Source organism: Staurois parvus, unplaced genomic scaffold, assembly GCF_062004578.1.
Source record: "Staurois parvus isolate SC_StPar_1 unplaced genomic scaffold, SC_StPar_1.0 ptg001570l, whole genome shotgun sequence".
Taxonomy (NCBI): Eukaryota; Metazoa; Chordata; class Amphibia; order Anura; family Ranidae; genus Staurois; species Staurois parvus.
In genome coordinates this window covers 1,071,937-1,090,393 of record NW_028319366.1, presented here as the reverse complement: position 1 = coordinate 1,090,393, position 18,457 = coordinate 1,071,937, and the positions used below count along the sequence as shown (strand labels likewise).

The 18,457-nt window shown below is 41.5% G+C and overlaps 1 protein-coding gene across 1 annotated transcript in view; it reads left to right on the top strand.

Moving 5' to 3' along the window:
• GPI (glucose-6-phosphate isomerase) overlaps positions 1-15,185 on the top strand; it is a 32,500-nt gene extending 17,315 nt beyond the window's left edge. Inside the window, exons 7-18 of the mRNA XM_089662866.1 lie at positions 426-497; positions 3,105-3,149; positions 3,288-3,341; positions 5,535-5,595; positions 8,130-8,173; positions 9,748-9,900; positions 10,001-10,130; positions 10,860-10,936; positions 11,366-11,494; positions 12,483-12,558; positions 12,672-12,738; positions 14,724-15,185. Coding sequence (XP_089518992.1) covers positions 426-497; positions 3,105-3,149; positions 3,288-3,341; positions 5,535-5,595; positions 8,130-8,173; positions 9,748-9,900; positions 10,001-10,130; positions 10,860-10,936; positions 11,366-11,494; positions 12,483-12,558; positions 12,672-12,738; positions 14,724-14,847 — 1,032 coding nt within the window. The 3' untranslated portion in view covers positions 14,848-15,185. The remainder of the gene's footprint in view (positions 1-425; positions 498-3,104; positions 3,150-3,287; positions 3,342-5,534; positions 5,596-8,129; positions 8,174-9,747; positions 9,901-10,000; positions 10,131-10,859; positions 10,937-11,365; positions 11,495-12,482; positions 12,559-12,671; positions 12,739-14,723) is intronic.
• The last annotated feature ends 3,272 nt before the right edge of the window (positions 15,186-18,457 follow it).

Genomic DNA, 18,457 nt, shown 5'->3' with positions numbered 1-18,457 from the left:
TTACAACAAGGTGCCGGGGTCCCCAAGAGGCATTGAGTAAAAGGGCACCGACTGTTTATCCTAAGAGTCCACTGGCCAACCATTTTCAGGGGCAAAAGAATCTCCCTTCATCAGGGCTTAGCAGCAGTGTAAATTGTAATTAAAATACTCCTGAAGGATAATCTTGTCAAGAGTGAAAATGGCATAGTCTCAATGGAAGTGTAGTAAAGATGCAAGTGACGCCACATGTAGACTGGGGGGGGGGGGGCTAGAACAAATCTCCAGGCCTCCAGAGTCAGGGTCACATACAGATGACCTGAAGTGCCATCAATCTATTCTATATGTTTGGAATTGTTTACTAAAATTGGATTAATTTCGCCAGCTGCCTATTTGTGAATGATCAAATCCTAATTGATGCATTTATTTATTTTAAATTCATCTTTCAGACTTTCACCACTCAGGAAACAATCACCAACGCCGAAACCGCCAAGGAATGGTTCCTGCAGTCTGCCAAAGATGTAAGTCCAAGCAGTGCTCCTAGCCAGAAGACCGCTGTTGTAATGTGCACTAATGATCGGGAAGCACTTTGATTGGTTCCGATCACTATGAATGCTAACTGTGCTGATGTTGATCTAGATATACAGACTTGAAATTAAAACCGCTGTTCTGTTACCATGTTTCAGAAAATCCCCCTACGCAATTCTACATGAATGAATAGTAAATACCATTGCTCCCCCTGTTGGAAACTGTGAAGGTCCAGATTCAGCTGTTTTGGGTTCTCTCTAGCGAGCGCTGGTCCCCATAGCTGTCTAGCGAGCGCTGGTCCCCATAGCTGTCTAGCGAGCGCTGGTCCCCATAGCTGTCTAGCGAGCGCTGGTCCCCATAGCTCTCCAGCCATTTGCAGGGTGGGTTGAATTTTACTATAGCGCTGCCCTAGTGGCCACCCAGGTTATATGAACTGTGTGCATAAGCAGTAGGTCCTCTCCTGGCTCTAGCTAACTTTATTAGTGGCCGTTCAAACTACACTCTTGTTCTCAGCTAATGAAGGAGACCGAGCACTGTGCAAGCGCAGAGGTTGAACAGTCAGTGCTCTAGCGAGCACAGTATAGAGACAGTCAGCCGGTCACTGGCATATCATTCTAGTGATATTCCTTGTGCAGCCTGCTAAGAAACCATCCTGGTTGACTGCCCTCTATTTTCACTGGAGCAAAATTCATTCCTATGTACTAATGGCAGCTTCCAAAGAAAGGAATGGGGCCACTGTGTACATGCGGAGTCAGGTCCGCTTGGAAACTTTTTTTTTTTTGCAAATGCTGGATAGGGCCACTTGGGGTAGATTGGTGGAACAAAAAGACAGTAATGCATTTAAGGCGGGTGGGCTGCCCTTTGGGGTAAGGGGATTACTTAACATGGCTTGGCTAAAGGTAAAGCTGTCTTCTAAAAACAGATGTTGTACCAAGCCATCACACCAGATACGGGGTCCTGGTACCTTGTGGTCCTGGTGTCTTGTGACACAGGGGTTCTGGTATGTTGTGGCACGGTGGTCCTGGTGTCTTGTGGCACTGGGGTTCTGGTATCTTGTGGCACAGCTGCACATGGTTGGTAAAATTGTATAAGAAAAATGAAGATGTTTCTGTATAAAAACACAAACTCGATTAATGCTTGACATCCATGGCCCCAACTCTGCCAATAATCTTGGTAGTTCTTGGTGGCTTAAACATTCACCACATTACAAGTCTCCTGACTTTTTGCCGCATAATCCCCAGTAGCTGTAATAGTTGATGGTTTCGCTGCCCTTCTTGCCTAAGTAGCAGTAAAGTTTGGCTTGCTGTTTCTGCCAGCTGTCATACATTGGAATGTGGTCACTTTTTTCCACCTTTTTAAAAATAAGCAGATCAGTAGAGCATCCGCAGACAGTATGGTGCATTTTTAATGAGGTTATTACTGTGCTATAAATACGTATGTGGATTCCTGTGCTGGGTCAGAGGGGAGGAAAACCTCAGCTATTCAGAGATGGAATTCTGCAGGAGTGACCTTGCCTCCGTCTACAGAGCAAGATGGAAAGAAGCTAGGTATGTCAGATGGATTTTTATTTTATATCATAAGATTATTTTCTCATCATGAAATACATACAAATGTATCTGCAATGTAGAGTTCTGTTTTTAGACACCCCTGCCATCCTCCTGACGCAGTCCCTTTTGACTGCAAAACTGGTTGAGCATCCTCCATACTTTCCACCTGCTGAATAGAACTGTGTGCTTTCAATTATGCTGCCTATAATACATTTATTTTTAACGTTTACATATTTAATACAAATTTTTTGGTTTTTTTTTTTGTTTTTTTTAATAGTGTCGTATGGTGGGTACCTCCATTAGCCTCTCTGACATACCGATCTTATAGATATTTTTGATATGGTACCCCTATTTTTCCATGAGCTAGTACCAATATTGAAACTATAAATAAATAATTAGTGTGTGTGTGTGTGTGTGTGTGTGTGTGTGTATGTATGTATATGTGTATATGTGTGTGTATATGTATATGTATATATATATTTTTCTTTTCTCTGTAGCTTCTTGCACATGGTACTGATGATGGAGGAGCTTGTTTTGCACGTGTGTTTTTTTTTTTTTTTTTTTTTTTTCCATGTGCGTTCGCTCATTTGCACGCACAATATATTCTTAAGGAAAATTCACTAACTTTTAGGCTCATATGCACATATTTGGGCACATGCAGTGTAAATTACTGACCAAAAATGTAGAGGGTGTTGTGTGTGTTTTTTTTTGTTTTTGTGTTTTTGGTTTTTTTTTTTTTTTTTTTTTTTTTTTTTTTTTTAATTTTGTAAATTGAAGCACTTGTTTATGCACATTTGTGAAAAGGCACATAGTACATAATGGGCTACATTTTGCCTCCGTAAAAAAAAAAAAACTATACTGTGCTTTTTCAAGCTGCAGTGTGCAAGAGTCCTTAGTGTGATTTCCTGAACTGGCTTGAGGTTTGAAAATCCCAGCTGCACGATTTGAGCACCCTTCACCCATCTCCTGAACAGGACCCATAGTTGTATTATTGCTCATAGCTGGTATTTAATACAGATGGTACACTGACATCTCCTTCCTCCTATATTCCAGGCATCCGCAGTGGCCAAGCACTTTGTTGCTCTGTCTACCAATGCAGTAAGTAGCGTTCTTCCACAGCCTGCCTATAATGCCATGTAGAAGTCATATTTTATTTGCTCACATTGTATGTTATTATCTTGTATAACTTTTTTTTTTTGTTTTTGTTTTTTTTTTTTTTTCCTTTTTCTCTTCCAGCCAAAAGTGAAGGATTTTGGAATAGACACCGCCAACATGTTTGAATTTTGGGATGTAAGTCTTCTTCTCATTGTCCTGTTAGTTGGGCAAAATCTCTGTACCTTTTTAAAGCATTAAATAATATTCCACATTCTCATTAGGATAATTCTTTTAAAGGGAGTATAAGCCCTAACAATGAACTAGTCTAATTTTCTGTCCAATTTAATATATTCCTTGAAAGTTTTGTTTTACCTGTTGGGTGCCCCAAAAACCTGTTGAATCTTGTCAGAAGCTGACCTGTGTCCTCTGCACACTGCCTGTATTTTCTCAAAGAGCCCTTCTAGCCCTTGTCTTGGGACTACAGAATGATCAGCCTTTTTGTAGAGATTAGAGACTGAGGGCATTTAGTAGTTTAGCAAAAAGACATTGGGCAGGGCTGACACCACTCAATGAGTGTTATGCTGTCATTCCACAACAGGACTTTGGGGCTGAGTGATTTTCTGGCAGATCAACGGGTATTTTTCTGTACTTAACTCCTTTGCGCTGGTGCCTCCTGACCCTTTAAGAGTTTCAGAAGCCGGGCGGCGGGCAAGGTTTTAGGGTCATGTGATTCCCCATCACAGCGGTCACATGATTGAAAGGTCCCGATCGTGAGTCAGACATATGTGCTGGGAGCGTGCGTTCTCAGCACATATGTATTTTCTAATGGCACACAAATATGCAGCCGCTCGGCGTCAAGACCCAGATGCCGAGAGGCCGCATATTTGTGCGCGCTTGGCGTCTAGGGGTTAAAGGGACAAAACATGAAGAAATTTCAATGTGCATTCATTGCCGAGATATATTGCATATGTTTATTATGCAGAAGGATGATGGGATTTTTAGCCTCACAACAGCTGCAGTGCCGAGATCACCTACCCCAGTCCTATATCCTAAATGAAGGCCCAGTGGCCTTTCTGCCCTCTGTTGCTGCCAATATCATTTAGTCTAACCCAATTCCAGGTCAGTTTGCAGCCCGCTCAAAGTGATTCTAAAGAACTTATTTTTTTCCTACAAAAAAAAACAAAACATGGCAGCACAGTGTGTAAATGGTTAGCACTTCTGCCTGGCAGTACTCGGGTCATTGGTTTGAATCCCAGCCACGGCACCTCCTGCCTGGCGTTTGCATGTTCTCCCTGTGCCTGCGTGGGTTTCCTCCCACACTCCAAAGACATGCTGGTAGGTGAATTGGCTCCTGTCTAAATTGTCCCTAGTATGTGTATGTATGAATGTGAGTTAGGGACCTTAGATTGTACGCCCCTTGAGGGTTAGGGACTGATGTGAATGTGCAATATATATGTAAAGCGCTGTGTAAATTGATGGCGCTATATAAGTACCTGAAATAAAATGAAATGTCTATACCTACCTACTGTGTGCAGTGCTTTTGCACAGAGCAGCTCAAATCCTCTTCTTGGGTCCCCTGCAGGCTTTCCTGGCCCCTCCTTACCGTCAGGTGCCTACACATCAAGCAGATTGCTATGGGGGAACCCGCTGCTCCGTGTCCAATCATACATTGAGCCGTAGCTTGGCTCCGCCCCTCTCCTCATTGGCTTACAGGCTGTGATTGACAGCTGTGGAAGCCAATGGCTTCCACTTCTGTCTCAGCCAATGAGAAGAGGGAGTCCCAGGATAGCCGAGACTACAGTGCACATCGCTGGACCGAGAGGGTCCTTAGGTGAGTATTAGGGGATGCTGCACACCGAAGGGTGTGTTTGTGTTTTTTTTTTTTTTGTTTTTTTTTTCCATTTTTGGTTTGGCTTGCATGAGCATAGTACAGATTTGCTTTGTGTATTATAGGAAGGTAAAATCAAGGCAGGCGTATTATTGCTATCCGTTGTCTTATTGGCTGGATAGGAAATTTTCAGGTGGTGTAGGAAATGCTAGCAGCAGGGTGCAGAGGATACTCTATTGGTTTCTATACCTGACAACCAGCGAAAACCATGTCACATAACCCGTACTTCTACCTCTGTGGGAATCTCCACGGCCCCCAGTCTGAAGATCCCTGGCTACAGACAGCTGCCGGGTAACATGACCTCCCTGCTCTCTGCTAGTTATTCTCAGGACTGACCTTTTTTTATGCTGCTTGGGGCTGGCTGACTACTGTACACATGAAAGGTCAGAGAGCATTTCAATATCAAGACAAACTATTCTGAGTGCTGACCTTTAAATGGATCGTGTTTTTAATATATACATGTTTTATTTATTTTTTACTAATTTTACCTTATTTTTCAGTGGGTTGGAGGCCGTTATTCTCTCTGGTCTGCAATTGGTCTCTCAATTGCCCTTCATATTGGTAAGTACAAGTTATGTCTATTTTCCCCCCCCCCCCCCCACCTATATACCAGCTCATTTCCGTGGCTCCTCCACCTTGAATGCAGTTGTTGTCTAGTGAGGCTAGGTTCACATTTGCCTGCATTCTGCATGCTGGTTTCAGGAATTGCACCTGCAGTCAAATCGTCCCGCTCTTACAAGACGCACGTGGCTGCCATTCATTCTGAATGGCACCCCATGCATCTCAGTCCTCAGCGCGTTTGTGGGTGCAGGAACATTGCATGATCAAGAAGACCATGGGGGCTCCCTGTGGCTGCATTTTTTAAAAGGGTGCATGCACCTTTTTTCTGCTGGGAAATGTAGGCACAGCAGCGCATTCAAATGAAAGGGCTGCCATGCCCGAGCAAATGCTAGCCACACGGCCCACAATGGTGTGAACCTTGGCTAAAACTTCCTCCAGCCCTGTAATCAAGCAGCTGCAGGAATAGCCTACGGAAGGAGAGATGGTCACTGAAATTGTTGCTGTGCTTTTAGAACACACCTGAAGGTCCAGAACGGTTCTATTAGAGAATCGGGGACTTTAATCAGATATATTCGGAAAGCTATGAGCCAAAATTAATTGTACCCGAGCCTCACTGGATAACGAGAAGAATCCTAGGTTTTACCTGTAATGCAGCCTTACGGCACCAGACCCCATGCAGATGGAACCCTGTGCAGTTTTAAATCTGCCCAAGGCGCTTCCAGCAGGGTGCCAAACTGGTCCAAGGAAGGGGCTCCTCAGTATGGAGTCCTTGAAGGTCTGTATGACAATACCTGCCATAATGGGTAAAGGTTGGTGCCTGCCGGAACTCTGGGACCTGCGGTGGGACTGGTAAGATTTATTTATTTATTTTTTAGTTTTTATTATTTTTGAGGCCCATTGCATCTCACTCTTTTGCCTGCACTTTTTTACAAGGAGTGATGCCTATTGATCCTCCTGTCAGGTTGCCTTTGCCTGTGTCCTCGGGACCTGAACTTTGTTTTAGAGCTTTTTCAAAAAACCACCATTTGAACCTATTGGAAAGGTGTTGTTTCTAGTGGCAATCACTTCTGTGAGAAGGGTGTCGGAGCTGGCAGCTCTTTCTTGCAGAGAACCATTTCTGGTTTTGCATCATAAGGTGGTGTTGCAACCTCAACTGACTTTTTTTTTTTTTTTTTCTTTCCAAAAGTGGTTTCTAGTTCATCTCAATTATGACATAGTTCTGCCTTCAATCTTTCTTTACCCTGCTGTAAAAGTTTTTTCTTGAAGGTGACTGCAAAGGTCAGGAGGGCGAATGCTCTGTTCATGCTGCCAGAGGGGCCTAGGAAAGGGCAGGCAACATCCAAAGCGACTATCTCACATTTGGATTCGCCAATTGATAATTCAAGCCTATGGTTTGAAAGGTGAAGGCACTCTGCCAGGAGTGTGGGGCATCTTGGGCAATCCGCCATAAGGCGTCAGTGGCTCAGGTTTTCAAGGCTGCTACATGGTCTTCAGTTCACACATTTCACAAGGTTCTACCAGGTGGATATCAGAACCTCAGAGGACTCTACCTTTTGGCCACAGTGTTTTACAGGTGGCTGAGTAGGTCCTGAGGGATTATGGATGGTGGCTATCATGGTGTCACCCTCCCCTCAAATTTCTTATTGCTTTGGGACATCCCACATGGTCATGAATAGCCTGCTCTGTCCTATGATGTACAATAAAGAATTTTTTTTTTTGTTTTTTTTTTCCCCCCCCTACATACTTGCCTGTAAAATCCATTTCTTGGAGTACATAACGGGACACAGAGGTCCAGCCCCTCTTTCTGGAATTTCATTGCTTGCTACAGAAACTGAAGTACTTCCTGTATAGGAGGGGTTATATAGGGGAGGACCTCTCTGGCCGTCCAGTGTCCATCTATAGGTGGCCTATAACCCCCATAGTCCTGAATAGCCTGCTCTGTGGCTTTTTTTTTTTTTTTTTTTATGTACTGCAAGAAATTTGATTTTACAGGTAAGTATGTAGAGAAAAATCTAATATTTATTTGTGTTGTGTTTTTTTTTTTTTTTTTTCTTTAGTAAATATGCCCTATTTTGTGTAGGTTTTGTAAGCTCGACTGATGCATCTCAAAGACATAATTTGCTGCTCACATGTTGCAATTGGCTTGCTTCTGAGGCTGATGCCTTTTGTACACTTACCATTATATACCCAGTTGAATTCCAGGAAATGTTAGCTAATGCTAAAATATACTGTAAAAGTGACCAGTACTGCCACCCTTGAAAATTGCCTACCTAGGCAAATATGCTGCTGCCTTACGTTGGTGGCCAGTGGGAAGAATACCCTTTACGTTGGTGGCCAGTGGGAAGAATGCCCCTTACATTAGTGGCCAGTGGAGAAAAAGGCTAGAAAGATAATTGGTGTCACTGGTTGCATATCTAAGAGTCAGAAATTTAGCATTGTTCAAGGAACCCCTAGCAACCTCCAGGAGAACTCTAGTTGGTCTAAGGAAAAGTGGCAGTTTTATTTAATGTAGTAATTGCCATTTTTGTTTTCAGGTTATGATAACTTTGAGAAACTTCTGGAGGGAGCTCACTGGATGGTAAGTGGTCACTGTACTCTGGTCATTCAATCTCCTTCCCCACTGTATTATCTGTCTTGGCTGGTCCTGATTGCATGTGTGTGTGATCCGTGGGATTCTCTTATTTTGCAGGCACATGGCTTGGAATTGTATAGCCCACAATCTATTACCCTGCCCCTCCTTCTCTGGTGGACAGAGGTTTTGTAATAAAAAGTACTTGGCCCCCCTGCCCCCCCCCCCCCCCCCCCCCCCGAGGTCTGCTGCCATGTTCTGATCCTGTAGACCGCCTCTGCCAGGAATTTGCCATCTCTTGGGAAGTGAAGCTACCAAATGCATTTTTTTTTTTTTTCTCTACATATTAGATGCAGATCTTATAATTTATTAAAGAGCTTTACTAAGCAACGGCTGCTGCTAATCCGGCACCAGTCTGCGTATTGGCCATCCAGCTTCAGAACTGACAAGTTATCTTGGCTTCAGCTACTTGTAACTAGACAAACTTCTAAAGTTTTTGAGGCTTGGGCTCCATGTACACTGGCTTTAAAAAAAAAAAAAAAATGCCAGGGCTCTTGGCAGGAAAACCGCTAATTTTGAGTTTCTTCTTCTTTCTTCCTTCCTCCTTCCTTCTTTCTTCTTCTTCCTTCTTTCTTCTTCTTCCTTCTTTTCTCTCCTTCCTTCTTTCTTCTCTCTCCTTCCTTCTTTCTTCTTCTTCCTTCTTTTCTCTCCTTCCTTCTTTCTTCTCTCTCCTTCCTTCTTTCTTCTCTCTCCTTCCTTCTTTCTTCTCTCTCCTTCCTTCTTTCTTCTCTCTCCTTCCTTCTTTCTTCTCTCTCCTTCCTTCTTTCTTCTCTCTCCTTCCTTCTTTCTTCTCTCTCCTTCCTTTCCTTCCTTCTTCTCTCTCCTTCCTTTCCTTCCTTCTTCTCTCTCCTTTCTTTCCTTCCTTCTTCTCTCTCCTTTCTTTCCTTCCTTCTTCTCTCTCCTTTCTTTCCTTCCTTCTTCTCTCTCCTTTCTTTCCTTCCTTCTTCTCTCTCCTTTCCTTCCTTCCTTCTTCTCTCTCCTTTCCTTCCTTCCTTCTTCTCTCTCCTTTCCTTCCTTCCTTCTTCTCTCTCCTTTCTTTCCTTCCTTCTTCTCTCTCCTTTCTTTCCTTCCTTCTTCTCTCTCCTTTCTTTCCTTTCTTCCTTTCTTTCTTCTCTCTCCTTCCTTTCTTTCTTTCTTTCTTTCTTTCTTTCTTTCTTCTCTCTCCTTCCTTCCTGCAGAAAAAAAAAGGTTGTGGTGTTTTTTTGTGATTGGATTTTTTTTTTTTTTTTTTGTCCCCCCCAGTGTGTAGAGTCTTAATGTATGTAAGTTTACAAAGAGCCAAAATCATAATAGAGGGGACATCTTCCACTGGTGACCTCCTGTGTCGGTGACAACTGTCTAAGGCTTTTTTCACCCACTTCCTCTTTGGGGAGATTTCCCCCTCATTTCCTGTCCCATAGCCAGTGGGATGCAGAGGATGAAAACTATACTAACTGAGGTTTTAATCTCTCATTCTTTAGAAGAGGAAAAAAAAGTTTTGCTTTAAATCTTTATTTCACTGCTTGATGTTCATTGTGTTTCAGGACAATCACTTCTACAATGCTCCTCTGGAAAACAATATCCCAGTAATTCTGGCCATGCTGGGTATCTGGTACATCAATTTCTACGGGTGTGAGACCCAGGCCCTGCTTCCCTATGACCAGTACATGCATCGCTTTGCTGCCTACTTCCAGCAGGTGTGTAAGCCAAGGATTGTCAGTTTTCTGATTTTTAAGTGCAAAAGGTTGAATTGGAATTTTATTTAACTTTTTTTTTATTTTTTAATTCCCCATAAAGGGTGACATGGAATCCAATGGAAAATACATCACCAAGTCAGGGGCACGTGTCAACTACAACACTGGGCCTGTAGTGTGGGGGGAGCCTGGAACCAATGGGCAGCATGCCTTTTATCAGCTCATACATCAAGGTTTGTATGTGTGCCATATGGACATGGCTGTAATTGACCACAAATGGGTTTAAATGCTAATAATTTAGAGTACGCAAGTACCAATTTCTGTTTACATCAGCATCAATAGACCCTTTAAAAAAAAAAAAAAAAAAAAAAAAAATGAAAAGAATCGTTTTCTTTACACTATATTTTTAGATGCAGTGATGTTATCAGTGGGTCTCTGTGATTATCTGTGCAATGTAGGCAGATCATGGCTGATGGGCAGGGACGGTCCTGTACACAACTTCCTGATAACACCTCAGTACTCCTGTGGAGAGCCTTCAGTCCAGTTGACTGGCTCTTGGGAGCAGATATGTAAATGTGAAAACATCTTGATGGATGAGTGTCAGTCTGGAGGAGTGGGTGTTCCTAGGCAGGCTGCTTTTGCATGCCGACCACCCTAGATAACATTTCACATGTGATTCTGAGCCTCCCGGAATGCAAAACTGAAATCCAGTGAATGCAAGGAGAGGGCAAGGGACAGTCGGGCTGGGGAGGAAAGAGCTATTTGATGCCGGATGTCCAGGAAATGAGGTGGAGCTCTGTCTGACTTGCTGCAACTTCTAATGCACATTGTGAGAAGCTCAGTGTGCAGTGAAATCAGAGTAAGCCATTTCAGTCCAGGAGAGGAGCCGGTACACCTGTGCAGGACTGAAGGGGAGGCCGGGGGTCAGATGTTTAGTTTTAACAATTCTGATCTCTCTATAGGAACTCGCAGGATTCCATGTGACTTCCTGATCCCGGTACAGAGCCAACATCCAATCAGGAATGAGCTGCACCACAAGGTGAGAACGGTACACCACTGCACCCATTTCTGTACACTTCCCTTTGGGTTTTTGGGAATTTCCTGATGACCTCGGAATCCCGCCAGTGCCTTCTCCTGTATTGTGATTAATGTGTGTGCCAAAATGTACATAATTGTGCCTAAAGGCCCATTCCCAAATATCACCCCCCCAACCATTTGAACAGCATATGGTTGGGGGGGGGGGGGGGCGGGTGGGTGATTTGGGAATCGGAAATTTAGACTTTGACTATGGCACACCTGATACTGCCGGTATACTCCATATTTTTTTTTTTTTACCTCTCCTGAATCTCTCAAATGGCAGCAGAGCTGATAATATTTAATTCTTCTGTTAGAGTGGACATCATCCAGGCTACTACAGCCTTTTCTGTCAGGTTCAGCTCCACTTATAACTGATCTTCTCTCTCATTAGATCCTGTTGGCTAACTTCCTGGCCCAGACAGAGGCTCTGATGAAGGGAAAGTCTACAGAAGAAGCCAAAGCTGAACTGCAGGCCTCTGGAATGAGCGGAGAGCCACTGGAGAAGCTGCTTCCACATAAGGTGACTTCATCCTTTAATTTTATATCCGCCAACCCTTGTGTGATTGGAGGTTGTTGATGCCTAGAATGTCAGACCAATTATTAAGCAACTTCAGTTAACTTTCATTTTTATATTCATCATGGGGGGATGTGGTTCTGTGTTTTTTTTTTTTTTTTTTTTTGTTTTTTTTTAGAACAAATTATCTGCTCAGGCTTAAATAAGAAAAAGATTTATTAAAAAAATTAGGTATTTTAATTTTTTTTTTTTTAACAGCTAGAATAAGGCTGTTTTCACACTGTTCTGTTTGAAAACTGTGTGGGTTTGTTTTTTTTTTTTTTTGCCACGTTTCCCCCATGTTGCATTAACCTTAACATAATGCATGATTTTTTACGTGGTTTCCATTAATTTCAATGGAAAATTACTTTTTTTTTTTTTTTTTTTTTTTTTTTTGCAGTTTTAAACTGCAACTGAAGCGCAGCAGACCTTTGTGAAAAGCTACAGAGGATTTAAAGGGATGCTGTGTGGGTTTTTTTTTTTTTTTCTTCACTGAATGCACCAAAACTGGATCAGTGTGCAAGCCGCCTGATTGCAGCTGTTGCTTCATAGGAGACATGATGAACAAATGCAGGAAAACCAGCCGTTTGATTTAAAAGATTTCTTGTAATTTTGCTTTTATATCCTCCCTTTTTGTAATTTTGCTTTTATATCCTCCCTTTTTTTTTTTTCTTTTTAATCGATCTCATCACTGTTTACATGTTATATTATCATTTTTAATTAAATTTTTTTTTTTTTGGACAGTTTATTGGTTCTTGGTCCTGATTACATGCTAGTTGCTCTTCTGTTGCAGTGTGGAAAAGTTATCTGTCTTGTTTTTGATGAATGCTAGGGTCTTCCACTTGAAGCAGAGATCCTTTTTAATAAGACTGATGCCTCCTTCTTGGTGTGGGTGATTTGTACGCTGGAATTAATATTTGTTTTTTTTTTTTTTTTTTTTTTTTTTTATTAATAGGTTTTTGAGGGGAACCGACCAACAAATTCCATCATGTTCCCTAAACTGGACCCATTCATCTTGGGAAGTTTAATCGGTAACTATTGTGATGTTTGGATGTTTTTTTGTGTGTGTGTGTGTGTGTGTGTGTGTGTGTGTGTGTGTACCCTGCACACTAATGACTTTTTTTTTTTTTTCTTTTACTCCTAGCTATGTATGAACACAAAATCTTTGTCCAAGGTACTGTGTGGGATATCAACAGCTACGACCAATGGGGGTGAGTATCCTTATTTCTGCAACAGCACACACGTGAAACTTGGTCGTGTGTGTGTATGCATGCATACATACAACCAAGTTTCAAAATTATGTATGTGTGTGTAAAATATATATATATATATATATATATATATATATATATATATATTCTCTTTCAGTATAACTGAGTACACCCCTTTTGAAAAGTAAGATCTCAATGAACACAAGAAGAACAATTTGCGAAATTGTGACAACTGAATTTTATAGAACATTTTGTTTTGGCTCATTACAGGAAAGGAAAGTTAATAATATAACTTGGATTACAAAATCTTCAGTTTTACTCAAATTAGTTGATGCAAAAATGAATACACCCCACAACAAAAATAAACTCAATCTAGTATTTTGTATGACCTCCATGATTTGTAAGGACAAAACCACAAATAAAGGAGTGCTCCCAGCTCTATGGAAGTCAATGGTCACACGCCTAGGAATCAATAAAATTGAAATTCACTTTAATGTTGGGTTAAAAAGCAAGACATGTAGGAGTGCCCAGATAAACACATCTATTATTCAAAACCTTTTTCTTAACCTTAACTCGATTAATAAATCAAAAAATAAAATTTAAATAAAGGCCCAAAAATTAAATTTTCAAGTCCACCAAAATCTCTCAATCCTGTGTGTCCAACTTCAATATTTCCAGCATTCCAGACCCAATGATTTACCTCGAAAAAATGAAACTAAAAATAGTGTATTACCTTCAAATATGTGTGTATATACCTTTCAAACAAATAAGTATATACTATATCTGTGCAAAAATTAACATAAAATAGATTCAACTGTGAGTAACACGTGAATCATGCAAAATCACTCTGTACACTATAAAACTAATATATGACAAATTGTGTACACTCAAAATCAAAAAATTAAGACTTTAAAATGATAAATATAATTAACAAATAAAATAATTAAACCAAATCAATTAAATAACAGAAATAAAATAAAATTTAAATTAAATATATCAAACTAAGTGAACACTCCGTGACCACCTCTAAATGGCAAGAATGCATACAATTACCCTCATGGAGTAATATCAAGCCTTAAGGGATAATCCAATGTTATAGCAGTCACTTCCAAGCTCTCAATAGCTGTATGTAGGGTAAACCTTCAATGCACCATCATCCTCATAAAAGATAGAAAAGAACCCATGTAGCATGATCTAATATGTATCAAAACATTTATTGCAGCATCTTACATTAGGGACTTTGAACACTCAGTGAGACTCCCATGATCCAGCCATAGCAGCTTCCTAAGATCAAAAAACGTGTTTTTCCAGTCAGCAAAATGGCTGCGCCGTCACTTCCAGTTTAGCACAATTACGTCAGACGTCACATCCCCTGGCACGTTTTATCACTTCTGGACTTCTTCTGAAGGGATAGATACATCACCAAGCCAGTGGAGAGGAGAAACATATTCCCGGAAGCTGGAGGATGACACTATGGGGTTTTACCCAAAGTCTACTTTTTATCTAATGGGATTGAATTATAAATATTTTCAAAGATTCTTGCAATCTTCACCCAGGATGCACATATATTCTAAGTGACCCCCCCCCCTTCCACACCCCCATAGTGTGTATAGGAATGTTGAAATTGAGTTCTGTTTTTAATCTGGATTTTTTTTTTTTTTTACATTTCTGCTTTCTTGGAAGCAATATGGTATGGAGCTGCTTGGATCTGCTCTGTACACTGTGAACTGAGCCATTGGATGACTGTTCACATCACAACCATTAGTGGGCACAGTGGCCACCCAGGGGGGATTTCTGGGCTCCCATTTTATAAATGGCACTCCAGAAACAGAAGTCCACTTCCCTGCCATTATTTTACAATACAGCAGTAGGGTGATGATTAAAGATAGGCTGTCATGACAGAAAATATGGAGGATTTGTCTTTCCAATCATCTAAAAACCTCACCTGATTATACTCTGACACCAACACATTTGTGTCTGAACAGGGTGGAGCTCGGGAAACAGCTGGCCAAGAAGATTGAGCCTGAACTGGAGGGCGATGCACCCGTCACCTCCCATGACTCCTCCACAAACGGCCTCATTAACTTCATCAAGAAGCACCGGCACTGACTAGGAGCCCTTCCAGACCACCGCGTTTCCGGTGCCCCTCTGTCCAGTTCTCGGCTTTAGCATAAAGGCACTTTTCTTTTGATTTGTAGTCTGTGTTTTGTGACCTTTTCTGTCGTTGTGTTCCGGTCAGTACACGGCAAAAACCACAAATGACAGCTTTTGTCCTGTATGTCAGTTAGGGTTTATGTACAGTAGATGTTGCTGCACTGTTCAGATTGCAGGGATCCGAGGACCACCGAGTCTGCACCGGGCACCCACAAACATGTCCTGCATCATGCACTGTCCACTGTCCTGTTCTGTGAAAACTGGAGTTACAGAATAAAAACAATCACAAAAGATGCATGGAAATTTTGCTTTATTTATTCCTGGGGTTGAATTTTGTTTGTTTCTTTTTTTTAACTTCTAGTTTTTGCTAACAACATAAAGAAATCTTTAAAACTTTCCATTTTCAATATGTTTATTTTAGGTCATCTCTGTGCTTCGCTATGCAATGCAGGCAGATTATGGCTGGTGGGAGGGGCTGGCAGGGTACTGTACATTGCTTCCTAAAAACATCACAGCCCCCTGCCCCACTACTCCTCTCAATTAGCCCTCAGTCCTAATGCAAGCAGTGGGTGGGTTCTTGGGAGGAGTTATGTAAACATCAAAATGCCCTGATGGGTAGGTGTCAGTCTGAAGGAGTGGGCGTTCCTAGGCAGGCTGTATTTACATAAATGCAGGACAGGGACAAGCTGGCAAGGAAAGGGCTAGATGTCCACCAGCCAATCACAGAGGTGAGCTTTTATCTGACTTGCTGCAGCTTCTAATGCACATTGTGAGACTGTGTGCACTGAAATCAGAAAGTGCATGAGAGGAGCCTGTACAACTGAATGGAAGGCTGGGGGTCAGATTTTAAAATGCACCTATTTTGTTATGAGTTTGGGGGAGTTGGATAAAACTGCTACTAATGTAGCACTTCAAATGATTGGATATGAAAAAAATTAATTTCCATCTGAATGGACACATAGAAACTGCTATATCAATAATTCAATAAATAATAATTTATATTAAGAGAAATAAATAAAATTTTAGTCATTATAAAATAATGAATTATAGAGAGAGAGATAGATATAGATATAGATAGATAGAGATATATATATATATATATATATATATATATATATATATATATATATATATATATATATATATATTTATATATATATATATTTGTGTTCAAAATAATAGCAGTCAGATATCACTAACCGGATCAATCACTGTTTTTGGTAGAAATTCTATTTCTACATGGCAAATAATTTACTAGCAGGTGTAGTAGAGTAATAGAAATCCAACAGACCCAACAGTCATGACATGCATGCTGCTGATTCTGTGTAATTGAATCACTCATTGAAAGGGGCATGTTCAAAATAATAGCAGTGTGGAGTTCTATTAGTGAGGTCATTCATTCTTTGAAAAACAGGTGGCAATTATTGCCCTTATTGAAGGAAGGAAGGCAGCAAATGTTGTACATGCTGGTTACAGAGAATTTCAGAGAGAAATGCAGAGGAAAATGGGTCATTCCAGTCATTGTTCAGAAGAACAGTGTACCTTGATTAAAAAGTTGATTGGAGAGGGGAAAACATATAAAGAAGTGCAGAAAATGATCGGCTGCTCAGCTAAAATGATCACAAATGCTTTAAAATGGCAACCAAAACTACTATTCGAATGGATAGGAGGATAACCAAAATGGCAAGGACTCAGCCAACAATCAGCTCCAGGAAGATGAAAGAAGGTGTGACGTTCCCTGTGAGGACTGTTACAATTAGACTCCTATGTGAAGCCAAGCTATCTGCAAGAAGCCCCCGCAAAGTCCCACTGTTGGAAAAAAGACATGTGCTGAAGAGGTTACAACTTGCCAAAGAGCACATTGACTGGCCTAAAGAGAAATAGCGCAACATTTTGTGGACTGATAAAAGTAAGATTGTTCTTTTTGGGTCTAGTGGCCGGAGACAGTTTGTCAGACGACCCCCAAACACTGAATTCAAGCCACAGTACACTGTGAAGACAGTGAAGCATGGTGGTGCAAGCATCATGATATGGGGATGTTTCTCATACTACGGTGTTGGGCCTATTTATCACATACCAGGGATCATGGATCAGTTTGAATACATCAGAATACTTGAAGAGGTTATGCTGAAGAGGAAATGCCCTTGAAAAGGGTTTTCCAACAAGACAACGACCCCAAACACACCAGTAAACATGTAACATCTTGGTTCCAGACCAACAAGATGGACGTTATGGAGTGGCCAGCCCAATCCCCGGATCTTAATCCAATAGAAAACTTGTGGGGTGACATCAAAAATGCTGTTTCTGAGTCAAAACCAAGAAATAGAGAAGAACTGTGGAATGTCGTCCAATCATCCTGGGCTGGAATACCTGATCACAGGGGCCAGAAGTTGGGTGACTCCATGCAACACAGATGTACAGCAATTCTCAAACAGTGGTTATACAGGTGAAAATCAAAATTAGAATATCGTGCAAAAGTTAATTTATTTCAGTAATGCAACTTAAAAGGTGAAACTAATATGAGATCGACTCATTACATGCAAAGCAAGATAGTTCAAGCCGTGATTTGTCATAATTGTGGTGATTATGGCTTACAACTCATGAAAACCCCAAATCCACAATCTCAGAAAATGAGAATATTGTGAAAAGGTGCAATATTCTCGGCTCAAAGTGTCCCACTCTAATCAGCTAATTAAGCCATAACACCTGCAAAGGGTTCCTGAGCCTTTAAATGGTCTCTCAGTCTGGTTCAGTAGGAATCACAATCATGGGAAAGACTGCTGACCTGATACCATCGACACCCTCCATAAGGTGGGAAAGCCTCAAAAGGTAATTGCAAAAGAAGTTGGATGTTCCCAAAGTGCTGTATCAAAGCACATTATTTGGAAAGTTATGTGGAAGGGAAAAAAGTGGAAGAAAGGTGTACAAGCAGCAGGGATGACCACAGCCTGGAGAGGATTGCCAGGAAAAGGCCATTCAAAAGTGTTTCCACTTTCACAAGGAGTGGACTGAGGCTGGAGTCAGTGCATCAAGAGCCACCACACACAGGCGGATCCTGGACATGAGCTTCAAATGTCGTATTCCTCTTAAGTCCCTCCTGAACAACAAACCATGTCAGAAGCGTCTCACCTGGGCTAAAGAAAAACAGACCTAGTGTGTTGCTCAGTGGTCCAAAGTCCTCTTTTCTGATGAGACCACTTTTGCATCTCATTTGGAAACCAAGGACCCCGAGTATGGAGGAAGAATGGAGAGGCCCAAGGACCCCGAGTATGGAGGAAGAATGGAGAGGCCCAAGGACCCCGAGTATGGAGGAAGAATGGAGAGGCCCAAGGACCCAGAGTATGGAGGAAGAATGGAGAGGCCCAAGGACCCAGAGTATGGAGGAAGAATGGAGAGGCACACACTGCAAGATGCTTGAAGTCCAGTGTGAAGTTTCCACAGTCTGTGTTGATTTGGGGAGCCATGTCATCTGCTGGTGTTGGTCCACTGTGCTTCATTAAGTCCAGGGTCAATGCAGCCGTCTACCAAGAGATTTTGGAGCACTTCATGCTTCCTTTATAGGGAT